The 19,225-nt window shown below is 44.1% G+C and overlaps 2 protein-coding genes across 2 annotated transcripts in view; one reads left to right on the top strand and one right to left on the bottom strand.

Annotated features, from left to right (window-relative positions):
• Positions 1-19,225, top strand: part of HIVEP3 (HIVEP zinc finger 3) — a 91,918-nt gene that overhangs the window by 9,754 nt on the left and 62,939 nt on the right. The window lies entirely within an intron of this gene.
• Positions 6,411-7,614, bottom strand: LOC122899831 (delta(3,5)-Delta(2,4)-dienoyl-CoA isomerase, mitochondrial-like). Its single transcript, XM_044237973.1, has one exon. It carries the CDS (start codon positions 7,586-7,588, stop codon positions 6,602-6,604), a length of 987 nt encoding a protein of 328 aa, XP_044093908.1. The 5' UTR covers positions 7,589-7,614; the 3' UTR covers positions 6,411-6,601.

Raw genomic sequence — 19,225 nt, 5'->3', positions numbered from 1 at the left:
CCTAATTGAAGAATGAGCTCCATTTTCTTATGTGGGAGTAGAATTTGGTTGGTGGGTCTTTTTCTCAGGAAGGCCTGTGAGTGGTTTGGGGGGAGCTGAAGAGGAGGACTGAGAACACTACCTGCTTGGATCCCTCCTACTGTGCCATTGACATCAGAAAAGATTCTGTCCCTCTCTCTGTGTCTTTCACTGGGGAGGAGCTCACCCCAGAGGGATCAGCCCCAGGAGACATGTAACCCCATTATCAGAGGAACATTTGAGGAAACTAGAGAAGAGAAGATTGTCCTCAGTCATCCAAGGGATTGTCCTGGAGACGGGGGGCTGGGGGGTGGTCAGAGGTGGTGTGTCTTCAGGACAGAATTAAAACCAGTGAGTAAAAATCACATGGCTTATTTCTTAGGAAGATGTTGCAAACAATAGACCCCCTAGATGTTCCCATGCAAAGCACACATACCCTTTGACCCATGGTCCTGTTTCTGGGAACCTGGCCTACAGAACAAAAGCACCGGTCTATAAAGATATGTGTACGGAGGATGTTTATTACAAAATTCCAGTGGCAAAGAAAAATTAGGAAAACACAGGGTCTAGAGACAGATTGCCAGGGTTCAAATCTGGATCCCACTACTTACAAACTGGCATGAGATCTCTCTGACCATCAGTCTCCTTTTTGGTAAAATAGGGATTATAATGGTGCTTGCCCTATAGACTTGATGCATGTGAGGTGCTTATAACTGTGCCTGGTATATATTAACTGCTCAAAAATGTTGGCCTTTGACCTAGAAAGATTGTCCATGAGAAAAGCTAGATGCAGAGAAATGTGCACCATGACCAGGTTTGAGATGTACCCTTTGCATTGGTTGACCTCAGTCATGCTCAGATTCACCCCCAAGTGCCCCAGGCTTTGGAAGTGGAGGGAGAGATGACAAACCAAGGAGATCCCCAGCTGGGGTGTCATTTCTTCCTCTTCAGTTCAAGTCGTACTTGTTAAAGTGGTATTAGCACAATGAGCGCGGGGTGTTAGACACAAACAATGAATCTGGAACACAACATCAAAACCTAATGAAGTACTTCATGGTGACTAACGTGATTTTTAAAAAGATATATTCCTATATTTAACAAATATATTTAAATTAAAAAAAATTTTCAACCGAATAGTGACAACAAAATAGGAAATAATACAACCAACAGCAGAAAATCTAGCAGCCCACTTGAAAAAGACAACAGCAAATACAGATGGAAGCCACTGCACCATCCCAGGGCCCTCCCTCCCTCCAAGAAGTAGTCATCACCCTGAATCTGGCAGTAACAGCTCCCTCATGTTTTCTGAGCACCTGCTATGTGCCAGGCAGAGGGCCACATGTGGCAGTTACCCTACTGAAAAAAAAGAGACATGGTTCCTGCCCTCATGGGGCTTGCTGTGGAGTTGGCTGAGACCCCATCCGTCCAACAGCCAGCCTCCTTCGGTGAGTTCCAGTCTTCAGTTATATAAATGTTCACCCATCCACGTGGAGCAGTGGCGACGGTGAGACTGGGAGGCTCCTGACATGGACATTGTCACTGGCCTTATGATTTGGGACAAGTCCCTTCTGCTCCCTGAGCCACAGCATCTTTGACTATCACATGTAGGCTGTAGGCTTTAACTTGGGTGCCATTCAAGGGCCTTCCCTTGGTGGAGTGTGATGAGAGACCCCAACCCAGGGCTGGCGCATGGACCATCCCCATCACTCTGTCAGGCGGAGGGTGGGAGGGGGAGCTTTGCTGTCCATAAAGTGTGCCCCAATGCATCGAGAGTTAGGGGTGGGGGCTTATTTTGCAAGTGCAGGACACAAACTACTAGTAGGACATGAGGTGATTTTAGGGGAACATGGGTAAAATTTCCTACGTTAATAGTCATTTATTTAATTCAATAAAATCCTAGAGTTATACCTCTGATCCCTATTGCTCAGTGGAGCCTATATTTTAACAAATTAAATTCATCAGTGTAAATGAAAATATCACATAAATAATCAAACAGATGGTATGTGTTTCGGGCAAAACTTGAAATGCTGGTCACCAAATAACATGGTGTTTCCCAAACAAAAGCTAATGATGGAAAGGGTGGGGCCCCCTGGCATCTAAGATGCCAGGGGGCCCAGCCCAGTCCCGGCCCATGGGAGCCCAAGCCGTAGTAGAGGAATGACTCCATGGAGGGCTCCCTGTTGAAAACAGCATGAGACAAATTCCCTTCCGATCTTAACACCAAGAAGAGCTATGCTTTTTCAGAGCCCCTGGTGTGTTTATCATCAGGACATGGAGAATATGCAGCTGTGTTGTCCTTTCCTCTTACTTCCAGGAAGCTATACCCCAAACCTGGGGCCCAGACACAGCCACTGTGAGGGACCTTCTCTACTTATCCATGCTTTTCTATCCCTCTGGTCTAGACCTTGTGTCTTCCCTTTCCCCTGGGTTGATATGTGATTTTTAATTTGTGCTCCTATTTTGTTTTTTTAAACCTCATCAGATGCTCTGCAGAATAAAGCAAGTTAAAACTGTAAACAAACACACAGAAAGGGAATTAACTATTAGCTAATTAATCAATTCATGGACAAACTACATAAGACCAAAGAATTCTTGGCTCCACTCTACCTGCTGGGATTTCCTGCCAGGAGTTGCCCTCCTGGCTAAAAGGATGCCTGGGTTACAGAGTGTGATAATACAGTTAGGAGGACCACTGTCCATTCTGCACCCCAAAATTGGAACCAGCAAGTGCTGAGGACCCACACCTCCTGTTGAGCTTGGAGGCCATCTTAGAAATGGGGCTCTCCCTTCAAACTTGGAACAGCAGGCCCAGGACTGGTGGCTTGACACAGTTCTTTCCCCACTGGAGAATGAGGTTTGCAGGAAGCTGTTCCCTTGGGCCCTCCAGGGGTCCTACCTCAACCCCTGCAAGGAACATTCTGAGTATGGTCCCCATACCCGACTGGTTCCTAACCACTTGTTCTTTGCCTGCCCCAGACTTCCCCTGCTGTGACTACCATCTGATTCCCACACCTCCTGGTCCCATTCATCTGTTGCCAGGTCTCATGCTGTCCTGATGGCTCATGGCCCCTGGCTTCTACCTGCATGTCCCCCAGGCATTATGGCCTTAGAACCCCCCAGGGCCCAGGAGGCTATGAGAAACACCATGAAATACTGATATTTTTAAAGCAAATGACTAAAAACTTTATGCTAAGTGAAAGAAGTCAGACACAAAAGACCAAAGATTGTATGATTCCATTTATATAAAATGTCCAGAATAGGCAAATTCATAGAGATAGAAAGATAAATTAATGGTTGCCAGAGACTGTGTAGTGGTGGGGAGGAGGTGGGGGAGGGAATGTGAAGTGACTGACTGCTAGTGGGTACGGGGTTTCTTTTTGGAGTGATAAAAATGTTCTGGAATTAGATAGTGATGATGGTTGCACAATCTTCTGAATACACTAAAAACCACTTTATTGTACATTTAAAAGGGTGACATTTATGGTGTGTGAATTCTATTAGACACCGTCTAATAGAGCAGGTTGCAGAAGCTATGTTTACGAGCGCGACACTCAACTTTTAGAAAATCTGATTCATTAACAAATTGATGAAAATACCCCCTCTTCCCCAAAAAGGAATTAAGATAACTTGTGTAAACTGCTCCTTAACCAAGGTTTCCCACAATTATAACTTCACTCATTTGTTCATTCATTCATTTGTTCAATCACAAACACCCACGAGTACCCATGGGGCGGGCATGGCGAACATACAGGTGATGAAAACAGAGCCTGTGCTTCCAAAATCTGTAGCTAAAGACATGACATGTGAAACCATTAGCTTGGTGAGGGGACACAGTATAAACTGGCTCAAGCCCAGCCCCACGCAGGTGGTAAGCAATCGAGAATGGGCCACAGTTGTTGCCACAGGAGAGAGGGGTTGTGTATGCCCTGAGCGGGGAAGAGCAGAGGTGTGATCCTGTTTGGGAAAGAGATATCACTCATCTGGGCCAAACTTATTGGGAAATCCGTTTGAAGAGGATTGCCCTAGGGAGTTCTTGGAAGGGAGCACACTGTCCCTGCAGGTGAGTGAGCAGGGCTGGGGCTCAGGGAACATGATTCAGCACCCAGCACTCCTGGCTGCCTTTCACCGCTCCCTTCCCAGGCCACCCCAGCATCCCTTTCTAGATACCCCAGAACCTCCAGGCTTCATGAACCCTGCCAGATGGGTGCTGGCCAGCAACTGGCAGAGGCTGCCCCATTTCTGCAGGATAAACAAGAAACGCTATTGGGTCTTCTGAGGCTCTGGGCCAAGGAAAAGACACCAGGGTTCCATGGTCTCTGCCCATCTTCTCAGATGCAAAGGTGAAGGGCAGGGACAGGGGCTGGCATTGTCAGGTTCTGGAAAGAGGTACCTAGGTGGGTGGATTCTAGGCCCTGATGAATTCATTTTTCACGTCCCTAAACCCCACCTGGTTCTGGAGCTCAGTAATGTCAGCCCCACCCCCCTCCTTGTAATTATCCAGAACTGATTCTCAGTTTGTCCTCTTGTCACAAGATGTGATTCCTCTTTCTCACAGTGCCAGTCCCTTTGTCAATCTATCTTATCCTTTCTTGTGGCTCTTTTCCCTTTTCCTGAATTAAAGGCACTTGGTCCTAGTTTGTACTGCAAGGAGGAACCTGTGTGTTATAACCCTTTCTATTTAACACTGGTCTGTTCCTCTCCCTTATTTGTTCACAGTGCCTTGGTCAACCAGAGACCTGTGCTTGGAGCTCTGGGAAGTACAGAGCAGTGGTTCTCAAAGGTCCACCTCCTGCCCTGTGTCCCCAAGTCATGCCTTTTGCCAGGGTAGAATTTTTAAAAATCACCTGTTCTGCTTTTGGTTTGGATGAGGAAAAGGATGTGTGAATTGCAATCAGCTTTTTTTTTTTTTTAATTCAGCCTCAGAAAAATTAGACTTGGCAACATCTTCTTGCTTGATGAAGACTAGAGAGATTTGGGGAACAGGCAACAAGTCAGAAAACGTAGAGATCTTCTCTCTTGGAGGTCACAAACAGCGCATTCCCCAAGTGTTTCTGGCGCTTAGGTGTCATCAAGAAAGGAAGACCCAAAGTGAGAATTCCTGACAAGAAACTGTGGTCAGGATTCAGGAGATACTGGATTAAACCAGGCTCCTGGGCTGGGACTGGTTATAGACTGACCCTTGGGGTCCTCTCCTAGATTGATCAGCCCTTTGTTGACCTATTTTTCTGATGGGTTCTACGAGCGTGGTTTTCAGGAACTAGTTACCTTGTCCTCTGGTCCGTCTTACAAGGTCCCTTTCAAGAGTTTGACCTGATTCCCTCTACCCAGTGGGATTCCCCTAGGCCACCTGCTTTAGTCCTCTCTCATTCTCAGTCATTCACCTACCTGTGGACAAACTTTAGTTATTAAACACCATTTATTAGTGTGTCTGCCACTTTGCGGGGTGCTCAGGCTTTAATGGTGAATGAGAGAGGCTATTTGGTCTAAAAGAAGCCTGTGTCCTTGGAGGAGAAAAGTCTAGAAACAAGCTACAGTACAGTGTGAGATGCACAGGGTATTTGACTGAATGTTAGAGGGACACCCAAAGCTTGATGTCTGGGGTGGTGTGCAGTCGGGGCTCTCCAGAGAAGCAGAACCAACAGGATGTCAGTACATATATTTAGAGAGACAGAAAGAGATTTATTTTAAGGAATTGGCTCACTCAATTATGGAAGCTTGGGAAATCCAAAATCTGCAGGGTGGGCTAGCAGGCTGCAGACCCAGAGGAGTCACAGTTCGAGTCCAAAGGCTGTCCATCTGCTGGCAGAATTCCTTCCTGCTCAGGCTCTTTCCAGAAGCTGAAAGAGGACAGAAGCAGCATGTCATGTGACCATACAGTGGCTTGCAGACCTCTTGGGCAGTCCAGTCACTGACTATTGCCTGAACCACAGGCTGCCCAGGCAAGCAGGATGAGCTGTTCCTGCCCTTCATAGAACTATATGGGCTTGCTGCCTCAGTGTTGGGACCGTCAAGGGCACTCTCCATGGAGGTGGACTCTGTGGGGTTCTAAGCTAATGGCCCTCAGCTGGAAGGACTCGTCTTCCTTCTGATGCATCAGGATCCTGGAAAGGGCATCGGCCTCTCTGCCAGTGAACCACAATGCATGATTTCCTAATCACTGGCACACAAGTGTCCAGTTCCATATCCTAGAATTGTCAAAAGATAAAACCTTTTTTGAAAAGATGACATCGTAATATTAGAAAACAAGACAGAATGCCACCCATGGACCAAAATGTTGATAGGTCTTAGGAAGATAGGAAACCCATAAGATTGCATAGGCAGGGAAATCAGAGAAGAAAATACTACAGACAGGACCCCAGAGGCCTCAGAGATTTTTTTTTTTTTCGTTAAGCTGCTTTATTGTTAAGTTGCTTTATTGTTCGGGTGAAGATAAGGCCCTGGCATAAGGAAATCAGAGTTAGGTTAGAAACTGGGAGATCAAGGGAGAAGGCACTAGGCGACCATCTTTACTAACTCTCCTTCTCTGGGGATGAGGAAATGGGCATCAGGTGGGAGGCAGCCAGACCCTAGGCCTCGGTGGCTCTCAGAGCTTGGAGAAGGTGACGTTCTTCAGTTCCTGCTTCTCCACTGCAGCCTGGACAGAGTTAACGATGTCCTGGGTTTGCAGCATGCTCATATTCCAGGTGGCCGCGTAATTGAGGCCCTCGGCCACCGAATGGTTGCGGGAGTAGACCAGGTTGATCTTGGTGCTCTGTACCGCCATGGGGCTCTTGGTGGAAATCTCGGCCGCCAGGGTGAAGGCCGCATCAAGCATCTGCACCTCGTCTGGGAACACCCGGCTGACCAGCCCACTGCCCAGGGCCTCATCAGCCATCATCTTGCGGCAAGTGAAGGCCAGCTTGTTGACTAGGCTCTGGTTTCCGATGACTTTGGGCAGTCTCTGCAGCGTTCCCACATCAGCCGCCAAACCTATGTCCACCTCCTTCACCTGGAAGAAAGCATCCTGGGCACAGTACCGGATGTCACAAGCAGTGATGAGATCCACGCCTGCACCAACGCAGGCCCCATGGATGGCGGCGATCACGGGCTTCGGGCACTTCTCGATGACACTGAAGGTCTCTTGGTATTTGCTGATGAGGCTACGGAGGTACCAGCTGGTGCGGGCTACATCATCTCCTTGGGGCTGCAGGATTTCCAAAGCCATGTCCATAAGGTCGATACCTGCAGTGAACAATTTTCCTGCACCAGAGATCACCACAGCCCGACAGTCGGGGTCTTGTGCTATCTTGTTGAAGCACTCCACCATCTCTCTCCAGAAGGCTTTGTTCATGGCATTCCTCTTCTCAGGCCGGTTTAGCTGCACATGCAGGATGTGTTTCTGAGCAGCTGTCACCCGAAGGGACTCATAGTTGTGGTCTGGCACGTCTCTAGGGGCTGCTGTGGAGGCCACATCTTGAGCAATGGAGCTCATGGGGCGAAGGCTAAGGCTGAGACCTGGGTGGGTGGGAGCCATCACTCGTCGTATCAGCAGGCTCCGCAGACTGCGAGACACCACCACGGCTGCCGCCATCGCAAACTAGTAGCTCGCCTCAGAGATTTTTTACTCCAGAAAACCCAAGCATTGTTCAAGCCAAAAGCCAACCAAACAAAGAATAGGAATGGCCGCCTTGGTTGCAGTGTTCCTTAAAGAAGAGTAGGTACAACCGAACCCCTCTCACATTCCACATATGGAGACCAGTGCCAGGCCAAGCCTAAGAAATATTCCCTAAGGAAAGTGATGGGCTCAAGGTCTGAGAACCAGCTGAGAGAATCCAGACTCCCTGCCAAACCAGTGTGAAGGGCAGGGATCATGCAGGGCACTTGGGCAGCCTGCCTCCAGTGATGTCTACCACCATGCCCACTGCAGAGGAAAGCCCTTCTTTCAGTGACTGCTGGAGCTCCCTGGCTGGCTTCCTCCTCACAGTCCTTCCAGGAAGACTTGCCATCATAATCCTCCACCCTCTTACATAGAACCCTTTCCCCCAGTAGGATGGGTTCATGATTTCACCTTCACATTTAAGGACAAACCTGTCAGAAAAAGAGACCAGAAACTTCACAGGAAGCCCTATCCAGTTAATTATTTCATCAATATCCTCTTCCTCTTCTTCTGTAGTGATAGGTATTTGATCAGGGCACATGGCCATCCAGCTAGAGACTATGTTGCCAAGGCTCTCTAGCAGTGAGGTGCGGCCCTATGGCTAGTGTGACCTGAAATAACATGTATGGTTTCCAATCTTGCCATCCCTTTTCCCTTTCCTGCTGACCAGAGTGTGGACACGATGCTGGAAGATGGAAGCCAAATGTTGTGGATGGCAGAAGAGTGAGATGGAAGATACCCACACTGTTAAGTCACCATACCAGCCCATGGCCACTTACACTCAGACTTACATAGGACAGAAGCAAATCCCTGTCTTGTCTAAGCCCCTCTTACAGTTGTGTCCTTATTGTAGGAGCTGGAAACTGTATCCTAGTACATATACTAATTCACAATGTAGTCTTACATTCACAACTAGGATCAGTGAACATTAGAAGAAAACCAATAGCAGAAAGAGAAGGCCTAAAATGGGGGAAAAAGAAAAAAGAAGAGCTCACTCCAAAGGAAATGGATAGTTAATTATAAAAGAACTCTAAAGACAATAATCATTAGTATCCTTGGCAATAATTGAGATTATTTCATTTACTAGAAAGGATTCAGTTGCTATAAAGATGGAGTAATCAGAGTAAAGGAAATAATTACTGAAAACTTAAAATATAACTCCTGAAAAAAATTCAGTGGGTGAAATGAATGATGTAATTGGTATGGATGAAGACCAAGTTGGTGATCTAGAAGTTAGAACTGATATCCAAGAATGTAGAGCAAAACATTGAGGAGAAAAATTTCAGATCCATAGAGGCCAGATCTGGGAGGTTCAGAATCCACCAAATAGAAGATCTAGAAGCAGAGACCACAGTCAATGGCAGAGGGAGGGTTAGAATAGTCAAAGAAGTAAGAAGAGAAATTTCCTTAGTTGAAAAAACAGAGATTTTAAAATTCAAACAGCATACTAAATTCATGAGAGGAATTAGTGAAAAAGAACATTTAGACCCATCTTGCTGAAATGTCAGAATATCAACGGTGAAAAACAGAAAGCTTCCAGAAAGAATAAAATCTTACATCAGCATTTCTCATCAGTAAAACAAAATGCCTAAGGACAGTGGAGCAGTGCTCTCAAAACTGTGGAGGACGTTGATTTTGAATTAAAATTCTATCCTTTCAATCTTTGAAATCAAAATAAAGATTTTTTATGTGTAAGAGCTCAGAGAGTTTATTATTTAATCATCTACATTTTGCTAGGGAAAAAAACCCAGTAACAATAATGAAAACCTCCCAGGATTATTTCTCTCAATCAGAAATGGAATCCCAAAAGGTGACGACATGGGATTTAAGAAGTGAAGGAAGCCATAAATTCTTTAGAGGTAGATGTGTTGGATCTTTACTTGTGGTAGACTTCTCTTGTGATGAGGTTTCACTTATGTGGAATTACGTTTGTTTTTTTTTTTTTTTTCCTCAAGTCCTTTCATACTAAGTGGTCCCCCAGGGAGTGATATCTTTACAATCATATTGTTGATTAACTTCAATTTTTTAGAACTGGCCTCAGTCTATAGACTAGACAATTATAATATAGAAGAAATTTAAGTGTTACACAACTTGGAAATGTGAGAACATATAACTACCAAAAATTCAAAGATGGTTGGAGAAAAGGAGGTGGAAAGAAGAGTGTGTACACACATTTCTTCATTGTTCATAACAGAAAGTGGATAGATACTGTCTAAAGTTGACGGACAAGGAAGCATCAATTTAAGTCTATTATTTGAAGATGTTAAAGGCAACTGCTGGGACAACCAATATGTAAATATAAAAAATGGTGAGATGGTTGGAGGAAACTGGGGAGAGGGTACATATAGAAAGTTACTCAGGTTTCATAGCAGAGACTCAGTCCCATAACTGAGTGAGGATGGTTTTGAATTCTGGGGCCTGGGAGACATCATACTTTGGGGAAATTAATAATTTTAAAAGAAATGGACTCCACGACCATACTAGCACTGCATCTCATCAGTACTTGCTGCCATGCAAACACACCTGTTCTGCGACTCAGATGTGTAATGGCTGTGGAAAGGTTCATTCATTCATTCAACAAACATTGGTGGGGAACATGTTGATACAAACATATCAGAAGTCTGATTTGATTCATGTTCCCGGCTGCTTCTCTCACCACTGTGCACTGAACACCTGGTCCTCTAATGCTGGACTGCCCACCACCTCACACACACCGGGTTTACCTAGCATCATCCTGCCTTTGCTCACACTAGTCTCCTTTTGTGCTTGTTGAAACCCCTTTGTCCTTCAGAGCCCAGTGTACTTTCTCTATAGCCTACCCTCATGATCCCTCTCTTTCCCACCAACCTGTACTCAGAACCTGTTACCATCACGGCATCTACCACATCTTATCACCTGGTTTTGTTTGTGTCTCTTAAAAGGCTTTGTATCTTTCAACTGCAAAGTCCATGTCTTTTTTTTAAGTTGAGGCATGACACACAAACAGTTATGTACATATATCATAAATATGCAACACAAAGAGTTTTTGTATACATACATCTCTGTAATATATTTGTAAGCAGATCAATATATAGAGCATTTCTATCACCCCAGAAATCTCCTGCATTTCCCTTCCTAGTTAATATCCATCTGCCCCACCGGAGCTAACCTCTATTCTAGTTTCTAATGCCATAAAATTAGACTTGCCTGTTCTTAAACTTCAGTTAAGTGGGATTATATGGTATATCATCTATTGTGTCTGAATGCCTTGCTTATTATTATATCTGTGAGATCCATTCATATTTTTCCTATAGCAGTACTTTGTTCTTGTTTATTACTATGTAATAATTCTTGCATGAATATACTGTAATTTACCTGTTCTATTCATTGCTGGCATTTAGGTTTCTTTCTGTTTTTACTATTAATGGGTAAAGCTACTGTGAACATTCTTGTTTGTGTTTTATGGCAGACAGATGTATGCACTTATGTGAAATATCTTCTTAGGATTGGAATTTTGGGGTCATTGGGTGGGTGTGTGTTTGGCTTGGAAGATTTTGCCAGTCAGTTGTCCAGATGGTTGTGTCTATTTACCTTCCCACCAGCAATGTACAAGAGGGTTCCAGTTGCTCCACATCCTTGCCAACATTTGGCATCATTTTGTTTGTTTCATTGTAGTCATTCTGGTGAGTGAGTGGTAGATTTAATTTATATTTCCCTAATGGGTAATGGTGCTGACACCTTTTCATATGCTTATTGGCCATTTAGACAACCTGCTTTTTAAAATACCTGTTCAAATCTTCTGCCATTTTTAAAAATTGTGGTAAAATAAGAATAACATAAAATTTACCATCTTAACTGTTCTGAAGTTCACAATTTTCACATTGTTGTGCAATGTGAATAAATCTCCAGAATTCTTTTCATCTTATAAAACTGAAACTGTATACTCATTAATTAACAGTCTTCCAACCCTCCCAGCCCATAAGCCCCTGTCAACCACCATTCTTTCAGTTAAGTCTGAACTTGACTATTGTAGGTATCTCATGGAAGTGGAATCATATAGTATTTGGGGTATTTTTTTTGTGATTGTCTTATTTCACTTAGTACAATATCCTCAGGTTCATCTATGTTGTAGAATGTGTCAGAACTTCCTTCCATTTTAAGGCAGACAGGATAATAATCCATTGCATGCATATACCACATTTTGTTTATCCATTCATCTGTAGATGAACAATTGGGTTCTTCCAGCTTTTAACTCTTATAAATAATACTGCTATGAACATAAGTGGACAGACATCTCTCTGAGACTCTGATTTCAAGTTTTTGGAGTTTATACCCAGAAGTAGAATTTCTAGATCATATTGTAATTCAATTTTTAATTTTTTTGAGGAAGCACCATACTGTTTTAGAGAAGCTATACCATTTTTCATTCCCATCAGTGGTGCACAATGGTTCCAGTTTTTCCACATCTTCACCGATACTCATTCTTTTCTTTTCTTTTCTTTTTTGTTTAATAATGGCCATCCCAATGTGTGTGAGGTGATATTTCATGGTTTGATTTGCCTTTCCCTAATGATTAGTGATATTGAGCATCTTTTCGTGTGCTTGTTGGCCATTGGTGTGTCTTCTTTGGAGATATATCTGTTCAGGTCCTTTGCTTATTTTTTTTAATCTGGTTGTTTTGTTTTTGTTTCTGAGTTGAAGGAGTTCTTCAGATATTCTGGATATTAACCCTTTCTCACATATATGATTTGCATATATTTTCTCCCATTCTGTCGGTTGCCTTTTTACTCTGCTGATTATGTTCTGTGGTGCACAAAGTTTTCAATTTTGATTAAGTCCAGTTTATCTGTTTTTACTTTGATTGCCTATGCTTTTCGTGGCATAGCCAAGAAATCATTGCTAAATCCAATATTGTGAAGTTTTCCCTCTATGTTTCCTTATAAGAGTTTTATAGTTTTAACTCTTATGTTTAGGACTTTGATCCATTTTGAGTTAATTTTGGCCATTTTTAATTGGATTGTCTGCCTTTTTACATTCATTTTTAGGACTTTTCTATATTCTGGGTGAGTTCTTTTTGAATATGTATTGCAAATATCTTCTCCTAGTCTGTGGTTTGTATTTTTATTCTATTATTGGTATCTTCTGATGAACAGAAGTTGTGTGTTTGGCTTTAAAGGCTTTGCCAATCTTTAGAAAGTTTTCTTCAGAAGTTTTTCATTTTAATGAAGCCAAATTTATCAGTCCTCTCCTTTACGGTGATATGATTATGCATTTTGTAAACTGTAAGAAATCTTTGCTGGCCCCAAGTTCATGAAAATATGTTCTTGTGTTTTCTTCTATAAGCTTTATTATTTAATCTTTGGTATCCAAGCTAATCAACCTTTTCACCTTAATTTATGTATGTGGTAGGGGTAGAGACCAAGGTTCATTTTTTCCCCCACGTGGATATTCAATCGCTTCAGCACCATTTTTTGAAAAGACTTATCATTTCCCTCACCAAATACAATAGCACCTTAGTTACAAATCAGGTAATTGTATATTAGAGGGTCTGTTTCATTACTCTGTTGTTTCAGTTAATGGTTTTGCTGTGTTGTGTTGTGTTTTGTCTCTCCTGTGTTGATACCGCACTGCCTTGATTACTGTAGCTTTATAGTAAGGTCTATGATTTATGTCTGTTTTCATATTACTGGCCCGGCATTGAGAAGGACTCTGTGATGCTTGCAGACTGAGTAAACAAATGAACAAATGAGTTGTCAATTAATCTTTAGAAGTGCTGTATCATTACTTGTACTCTTACATTCATGCTGCCACGTGGGCAAGAATGGTAGAGACCACAGTTCTCTATTTTTGTCATTGTCCAACTTTGGAATACACTATATATGTCACCTAGTATTCCTGGTCATTTTTCTTTATGTGGTTTATTCTATAATGTGTGTGTGTGTGTGAGAGAGAGAGAGAGAGAGAGAGAGAAAGAGAGAGTATTCTATATATTGCTCTTCACAGTAGACCAAAGATCCTTAACTTTCAGAAGGTTTGTAAATAGATGTGTCTTTTATACCACTGTCATTTGTGTAGAAACAAAAGGCCATCGAAAGGACAGCTAGAGACCTGCTGGAAAAATGAGAGAACAGGCCATGGCAACAAATGTGAAGTGTGGGTCTTTCTTGGGCAGTTATGATGAGAGACTGGAAGAATGAAAATGGCTGACAAGTCTGCCCAACCTGGCCCAGCTCTCACTTTAGGCTTTGTTCTTCCCTAAACCCTTTGGCCTACAAGTCCTTCCTGGACCATTTAGATAAGCAGGTCCAGTTACATTCAGAAGCTCACCAGTTCCCATGGGCGACTTGTTTAATCTTTACCAAACAAGTCAGATATGCATAAATGATGAGATATGTAGGTGGATAGATAACTAAAGATATAACAACAGAGAACTTAGTAGATTATTTAACTACAAGCATCTGGGTTTCACTGAGCCCTTGCTGAGACCAGACTGCAGTCCCTGACCATGGCTCATTTTCAACCTCAACGGGAGCAAGACTTAAACATTGCACTTTTCTAGGTGGAAGGGGGAAACAAAACTCTTAACAAGGCCAGCCCACCTGCTAGGAACAGGGTTTAGTTACCCAAATGTTAGGACTGTGACTCCAGTCTGAGTTCTATCTGCCAGGATTCTACTGCCTTTTCTTTCTTTCTTTCTTTTTTTTTTTTTTTTGAAGATTATTTTTTTATTGATTTGAGACAGAGAAAGAGAGCACAAGCGAGGAGAAGGGCCTGAGGGAGAAGGAGAAACAGACTCCCTATTTGTTTGTTATGAAGAGACTTTACTTTGTTATGAAGAGACTTTACTTTTTGACCAGTGTGCAGAAATTCCAAGTCCTGTCTGGGTCTTGGGGTTAGGGAGGAGGAGAAGGAAAACTAGAAATGAAGAGACCACAGTCATCCAAGGGAAATGATTTGGGAAACTTTCAGACAGTGAATAATCGACTACTCACTGTGGTTAGGGAAGCATTTATCAAGAAACTCAGCCCTGAGTTTAGCAGAGTCATGAAGAGTGATTTTACACATGGGGAGGAGAATTTGATGTAAATGGGGGTGACTATAATTAATCAAGAAGACTTCTTAGAGGATCTGGGGTACCGAAAAGGAAGAGAAGATCTATCTGAGCCTTCGTGATCAAGGTCAGCGTTCTTGAAGGTTTTGCTAGGGGGAGCCTGCTCTTGGGGTTCAGTCCTACCTCTGCCCTTTCTTGTGTCATCTGAAGCAATTGGCATCACTTCACTGAGTCTTGGTCCTCTCGTCTGCCAAAAGAGGACCTGGGTGGGGATCGATATGTTAATCTTTAGTATAGTTTAGGGGACATGGTGGATGCTTCTTTAAGTATTTTGAAAATATGTTCAATATTTTCCTCAATACTGGATCCAGTGCCAGGCACTGGAAATATGAAGATAAATAAAGCCCAGTCCCTGTTCAGTCCGGGGAGACACGGGTTTGTTGGAAAGATGCTAATGAACTGGTTAAGCCACAGGTCCAACATCTTGGGCTTCTTAAGGAAGCACCCTTATTGGATCTGTTGGATTAGTGGAAAACTTCATCCCAACATAGGTAATCCATCAGATCCTGGGAGTGCCTATTTTCCATGAGTGAGTCTAGGCCAGAGCCTGTGTGAATCTGGTTGGCCTGAAAACTTTATCCAGCCAGCAGTCTGCCTCTGGCCACCCCATGGGACAGACTGTGCCTTCCACCTGCTTTCCAATGGCCAATGCTAACCCCAGCTCAGTTAGATGTGTGGCACAACTGGGCTGTCACAGTTTGGGGCATTTGTTTGTTTTGTTATTCTAGGGTCTAGGAGGGAACGTGTGGAAGCTCCTGTCTGTGCCCTGAACTCACCCCAGTACAGTGTAGGATCCTTGCCCAGGCTCTGGGCTCAGGAGCCCCAAAGTCTTGGCTAGGGTAGAGGCCACAAACTCAGCATTCCCAGTAGCCACATTCCAGCCTCCTGTGCTCTGCATGTGCTATACCTCCCACCTAGTCTAGAACCCCTTCCTTCCAAATCTAACCATCAACATTTTCCCCATCTCTCAAGGCCCAGCTCAAACACAGCTTCTGCCTGCATTCCCTAACTCCTCTGTGGGATTAGTGTTCAGATTCCTTTCTCTGCTTGTTCCCTTGGCAACAGCGGTGTGTAAACACGGAGAGGTCAAGAGCATGCCAGTTAGGGGGTATGCACAGGGAAAGTGCAGGGTGGAGAGAGGAGGCTGGGAAGGCTAGCTGGGGCCTGTTATGGGAGCTGAAATGCCATTGGCTGCATCTCCCTGCAGTGGGGAGCTATTGGACATTCTTGGCAGAGGGAGAAGCTGGGTGATTTGACAATTGAAGAGATTATTCTTTCCACAGTGAATGGTGGGGTGGGGTGGAGAAGGTTGGAAACCTAGAGGCAAGGTGATTCATTATAGGAGGCACTTAGAGGAGTTTCATCAGTTTTTCCCAAATACCAGGCTCTAGAACAGAAGTGTATATGTTAGATTTACGTGGAGAAATTTGTAAAAATATGGATTCGGGGGTCCTTTCCCAAGAGATTCTTTTCTGGTGGATCTGAAATGGGGCTAGAACCTGTGCTTTCAGAAAATGTCCCAGGGCGTTTGGGGAGCATGGGATGGACTCTTCAATAATGATGTCAGGAACACTGGATATCTGTATGGGGAAAAATTAAGCTTTGTCCCTACTTCATTCCTTACACAAAAACAAATGTCAAATGGAGCCGAAGACTCAATGAAAAGGAAAGAAGTAGAAGAGGGAAGGATGGAGGGAGGGAAGAATGGAGGAACAAAGAGGTCGAGGAGCAGAGGAAGGGAGGAAAAAAATTAATTCATAGAGGAACTAAAAGAAATTGGGTGACATTCTAGAAAATAAACTTGGACATGAAGTCTAAAAATCCAAAAAAGAAAGATTGATGATACATCTGACCACGTAAAAACAAAAGTTTCTTATTCAGAAAAATTAAAGACCCCTGGGTATATTAAGGAGGGTACGTATTGCATAGAGCCCTGAATGTTATATGCAAGCAATGAATCTTGGAACACTGCATCAAAAACTAATGAGGTGTTGTACGGTGACTAACATAATAAAAAATAATAATTTAAAAAAAGACTACCGATAAATAAAAATACTTGCAGTTCATATAAAAAGGATTAATATGCCCAATATCAAAAGAGTTTTTGTAAAACAATAAGAAAAACATAAATTATTAGGAACACAAACAAAGGATATGAAAAATAACTCGCTGGATGAAATAATGAGTTAATAAGTTTGTACAGAGTTCTAAGCCTCACTGGAGATTAAGAAACACTGATTCAAGACAAACAAAATATCACTGTGGTAGGCAGAATAATGATCCCCCAAGAAGTCACGCATCTTAAACCCTGGAGCCTGCGAATATGTTGCCTTTCGTGGCAAAATGAATTTTGCATATGTGATTAAGAATCTGCAGGTAGGAGATGATCCTGGATTATCCACCTGGGCCCAGTGTCATTACAAGTGTCCTTACAAGTGGAAAGGGGGCAGGGCAGTCAGGGTTCATGATTCAACGTGAGAAGAATATGGCTGGCCGTTACTGGCTGGTTTTGAAGATGGAAGGGGCCACGTGTCAAGGAAGCAGACAGCCTCCAGAAGTGAGAAACGACAAGAAAATATATTGTCCCCTTGAGTCTCCAGAAAGAAGAAGGTTGGGAACCTAGCCCTACCTTGATTTTAGCTCTTGTGAGACCCATTTTGGACTTCGGACCTCTAGAACTGTCTCATGAGAAGTTGTGTTGTTTGAAGCCACTGTCTGTGACAGTTTGTGGCAGTAGCAGGAGGAAACTAATACAGCGATTTTATCTCTTCTATTATTAAGTATTAAGAGATTGGTTATATTCTAGATAGGAAGGTGTTTGGAGAAACTGTCCTTGAATGCAACTGGTGGGTGCGTGAACTTGTGCTTTTTGGAGAGCGATTCGTCAGGGCCTATCAAAAGCTTCAAGGTTCATTCCCTTTAGCCAAGTAGTTCCCCTTCTAGGAACTGATCCTGTGGTTATGCTCACATGAGCATGCTTTGTGGGTCTCCAGCCCCAGCACCCTATCCTCTTCCCTGTTGGGCTGTCCTGACAGCTAGACCTAGAAAGCTTCCAGAAGTAGAAGCCAGGTGGTCTGATATGTTAACCAACTGGCTCTTGAAGCTCAGGTTCTCCTTGCAGTTCTAAGCTGGTTTCTTTTTTTTTTTTTTTAAGATTTTATTTATTTATTTGTCAGAGACAGAGGGAGAGAGAGCTAGTGAGCACAGGCAGACAGAGAGGCAGGCAGAGGCAGAGGGAAAAGCAGGCTCCCTGCCGAGCAAGGAGCCCGATGCGGGACTCGATCCCAGGACCCTGGGATCATGATCTGAGCCGAAGGCAGCTGCTTAACCAACTGAGCCACCCAGGCGTCCCTCTAAGCTGGTTTCTAAGCCAGAGCTCTCTGAGGGTTGTGGTCTGGGTGCCAGACAACATGGGCCAGAGGGCCCTTCTGCCACCACCAGCAGACAATGTCCATCCTCCCTCTGTCCATCCCTGTTGGCCTGGCTCCCAGGCTCTGTCAGGGGAACCCTCTACCTCTGACCTCATGTCACTGGTGACTTTTACAGGTGCCCTTACCAATTCTCTGGAGAAGCAGGTTTTCCTCTGTTATATCAAGTTTATATTAACATTTTACACATACCCTCAGAAGAACAGACAGTAGGAAAAAAACCTATTTTCTTGGTGTCACTTGGTCACGGTCATTAGAAATCATCCTTCTAAAGGAGCTAAAAAGTAAGAAAGCATTAATGCTGGTCTGAATTGCAATCCACTCCAAGGCTGAAAGGCCTTTGAGTTCTCATAGGTTTTCCCTGTGCCTGCACCCCCAGTTCTGACTGCCTCTTGTATTAAGAACCTCAGACCCATCATGAGGTATAGACAGTGCAGCAGAGAGCCCTGTCCCAGGAGTCTGAGGACGAGTGTGGTCCTGGGCTGGTCATGGCTCACCATGGCTCAGGAGCCTTCCCTGCGGAACAAAGGAGCAGACCTTCTGGCTCACAGGCCTCGTTAACTCCACAGTATGGATGTGTCCTGGTTGCTCCTCCTTCAGGGGGTTGAGCCAGGAGGGCTCCGCTTGCAGGTAGAGGCCAGAGGCTGACCCTTGGCACATGGTGCTGGCCCAGCGAGTCATGTGATGACCCAACAGTTATCTGACTGTCTTCCTCACCCACCCCACCCCTCCTGCCTGGCCCCTGGAGAGCCCATGGCTGGGTGAAGGGACTGCCGCAGGACTCAACAATGTAGGGTCCTCCTTGGCCAACAGAGCCCCACTGAGATCAGTCATGCTGCAGGGTCCCATCCATCCATCAGAAGAAGCAAAGCTTACCACTAGCTAGTATTCTGAGGGTGCTTTGAGATCCTTGCTTCAAAGGGTCAGTGGAAATAGTAAGTATAGAAAAATGTTTACTATCCATGCACAGCACCCAAGGGCCCCACCAGGCGTTCCAGACCACCCCAGAGAATAGTTCTGTTCCTGCACTGCCTCTGCTTTGTCCTACCTTCG

The sequence above is a fragment of the Neovison vison genome, chromosome 2 (genome assembly GCF_020171115.1).
Source record: "Neovison vison isolate M4711 chromosome 2, ASM_NN_V1, whole genome shotgun sequence".
NCBI lineage: Eukaryota > Metazoa > Chordata > Mammalia > Carnivora > Mustelidae > Neogale > Neogale vison.
The sequence above is the reverse complement of the archived record's forward strand: the minus strand, read 5'-3'. Positions and strand labels throughout refer to the sequence as shown.

Coding starts and splice junctions, on each gene's coding strand:
- LOC122899831 (XM_044237973.1), bottom strand. CDS start 7,588: ATGGCGGCAGCCGTGGTGGTGTCTCGCAGTCTGCGGAGCCTGCTGATA.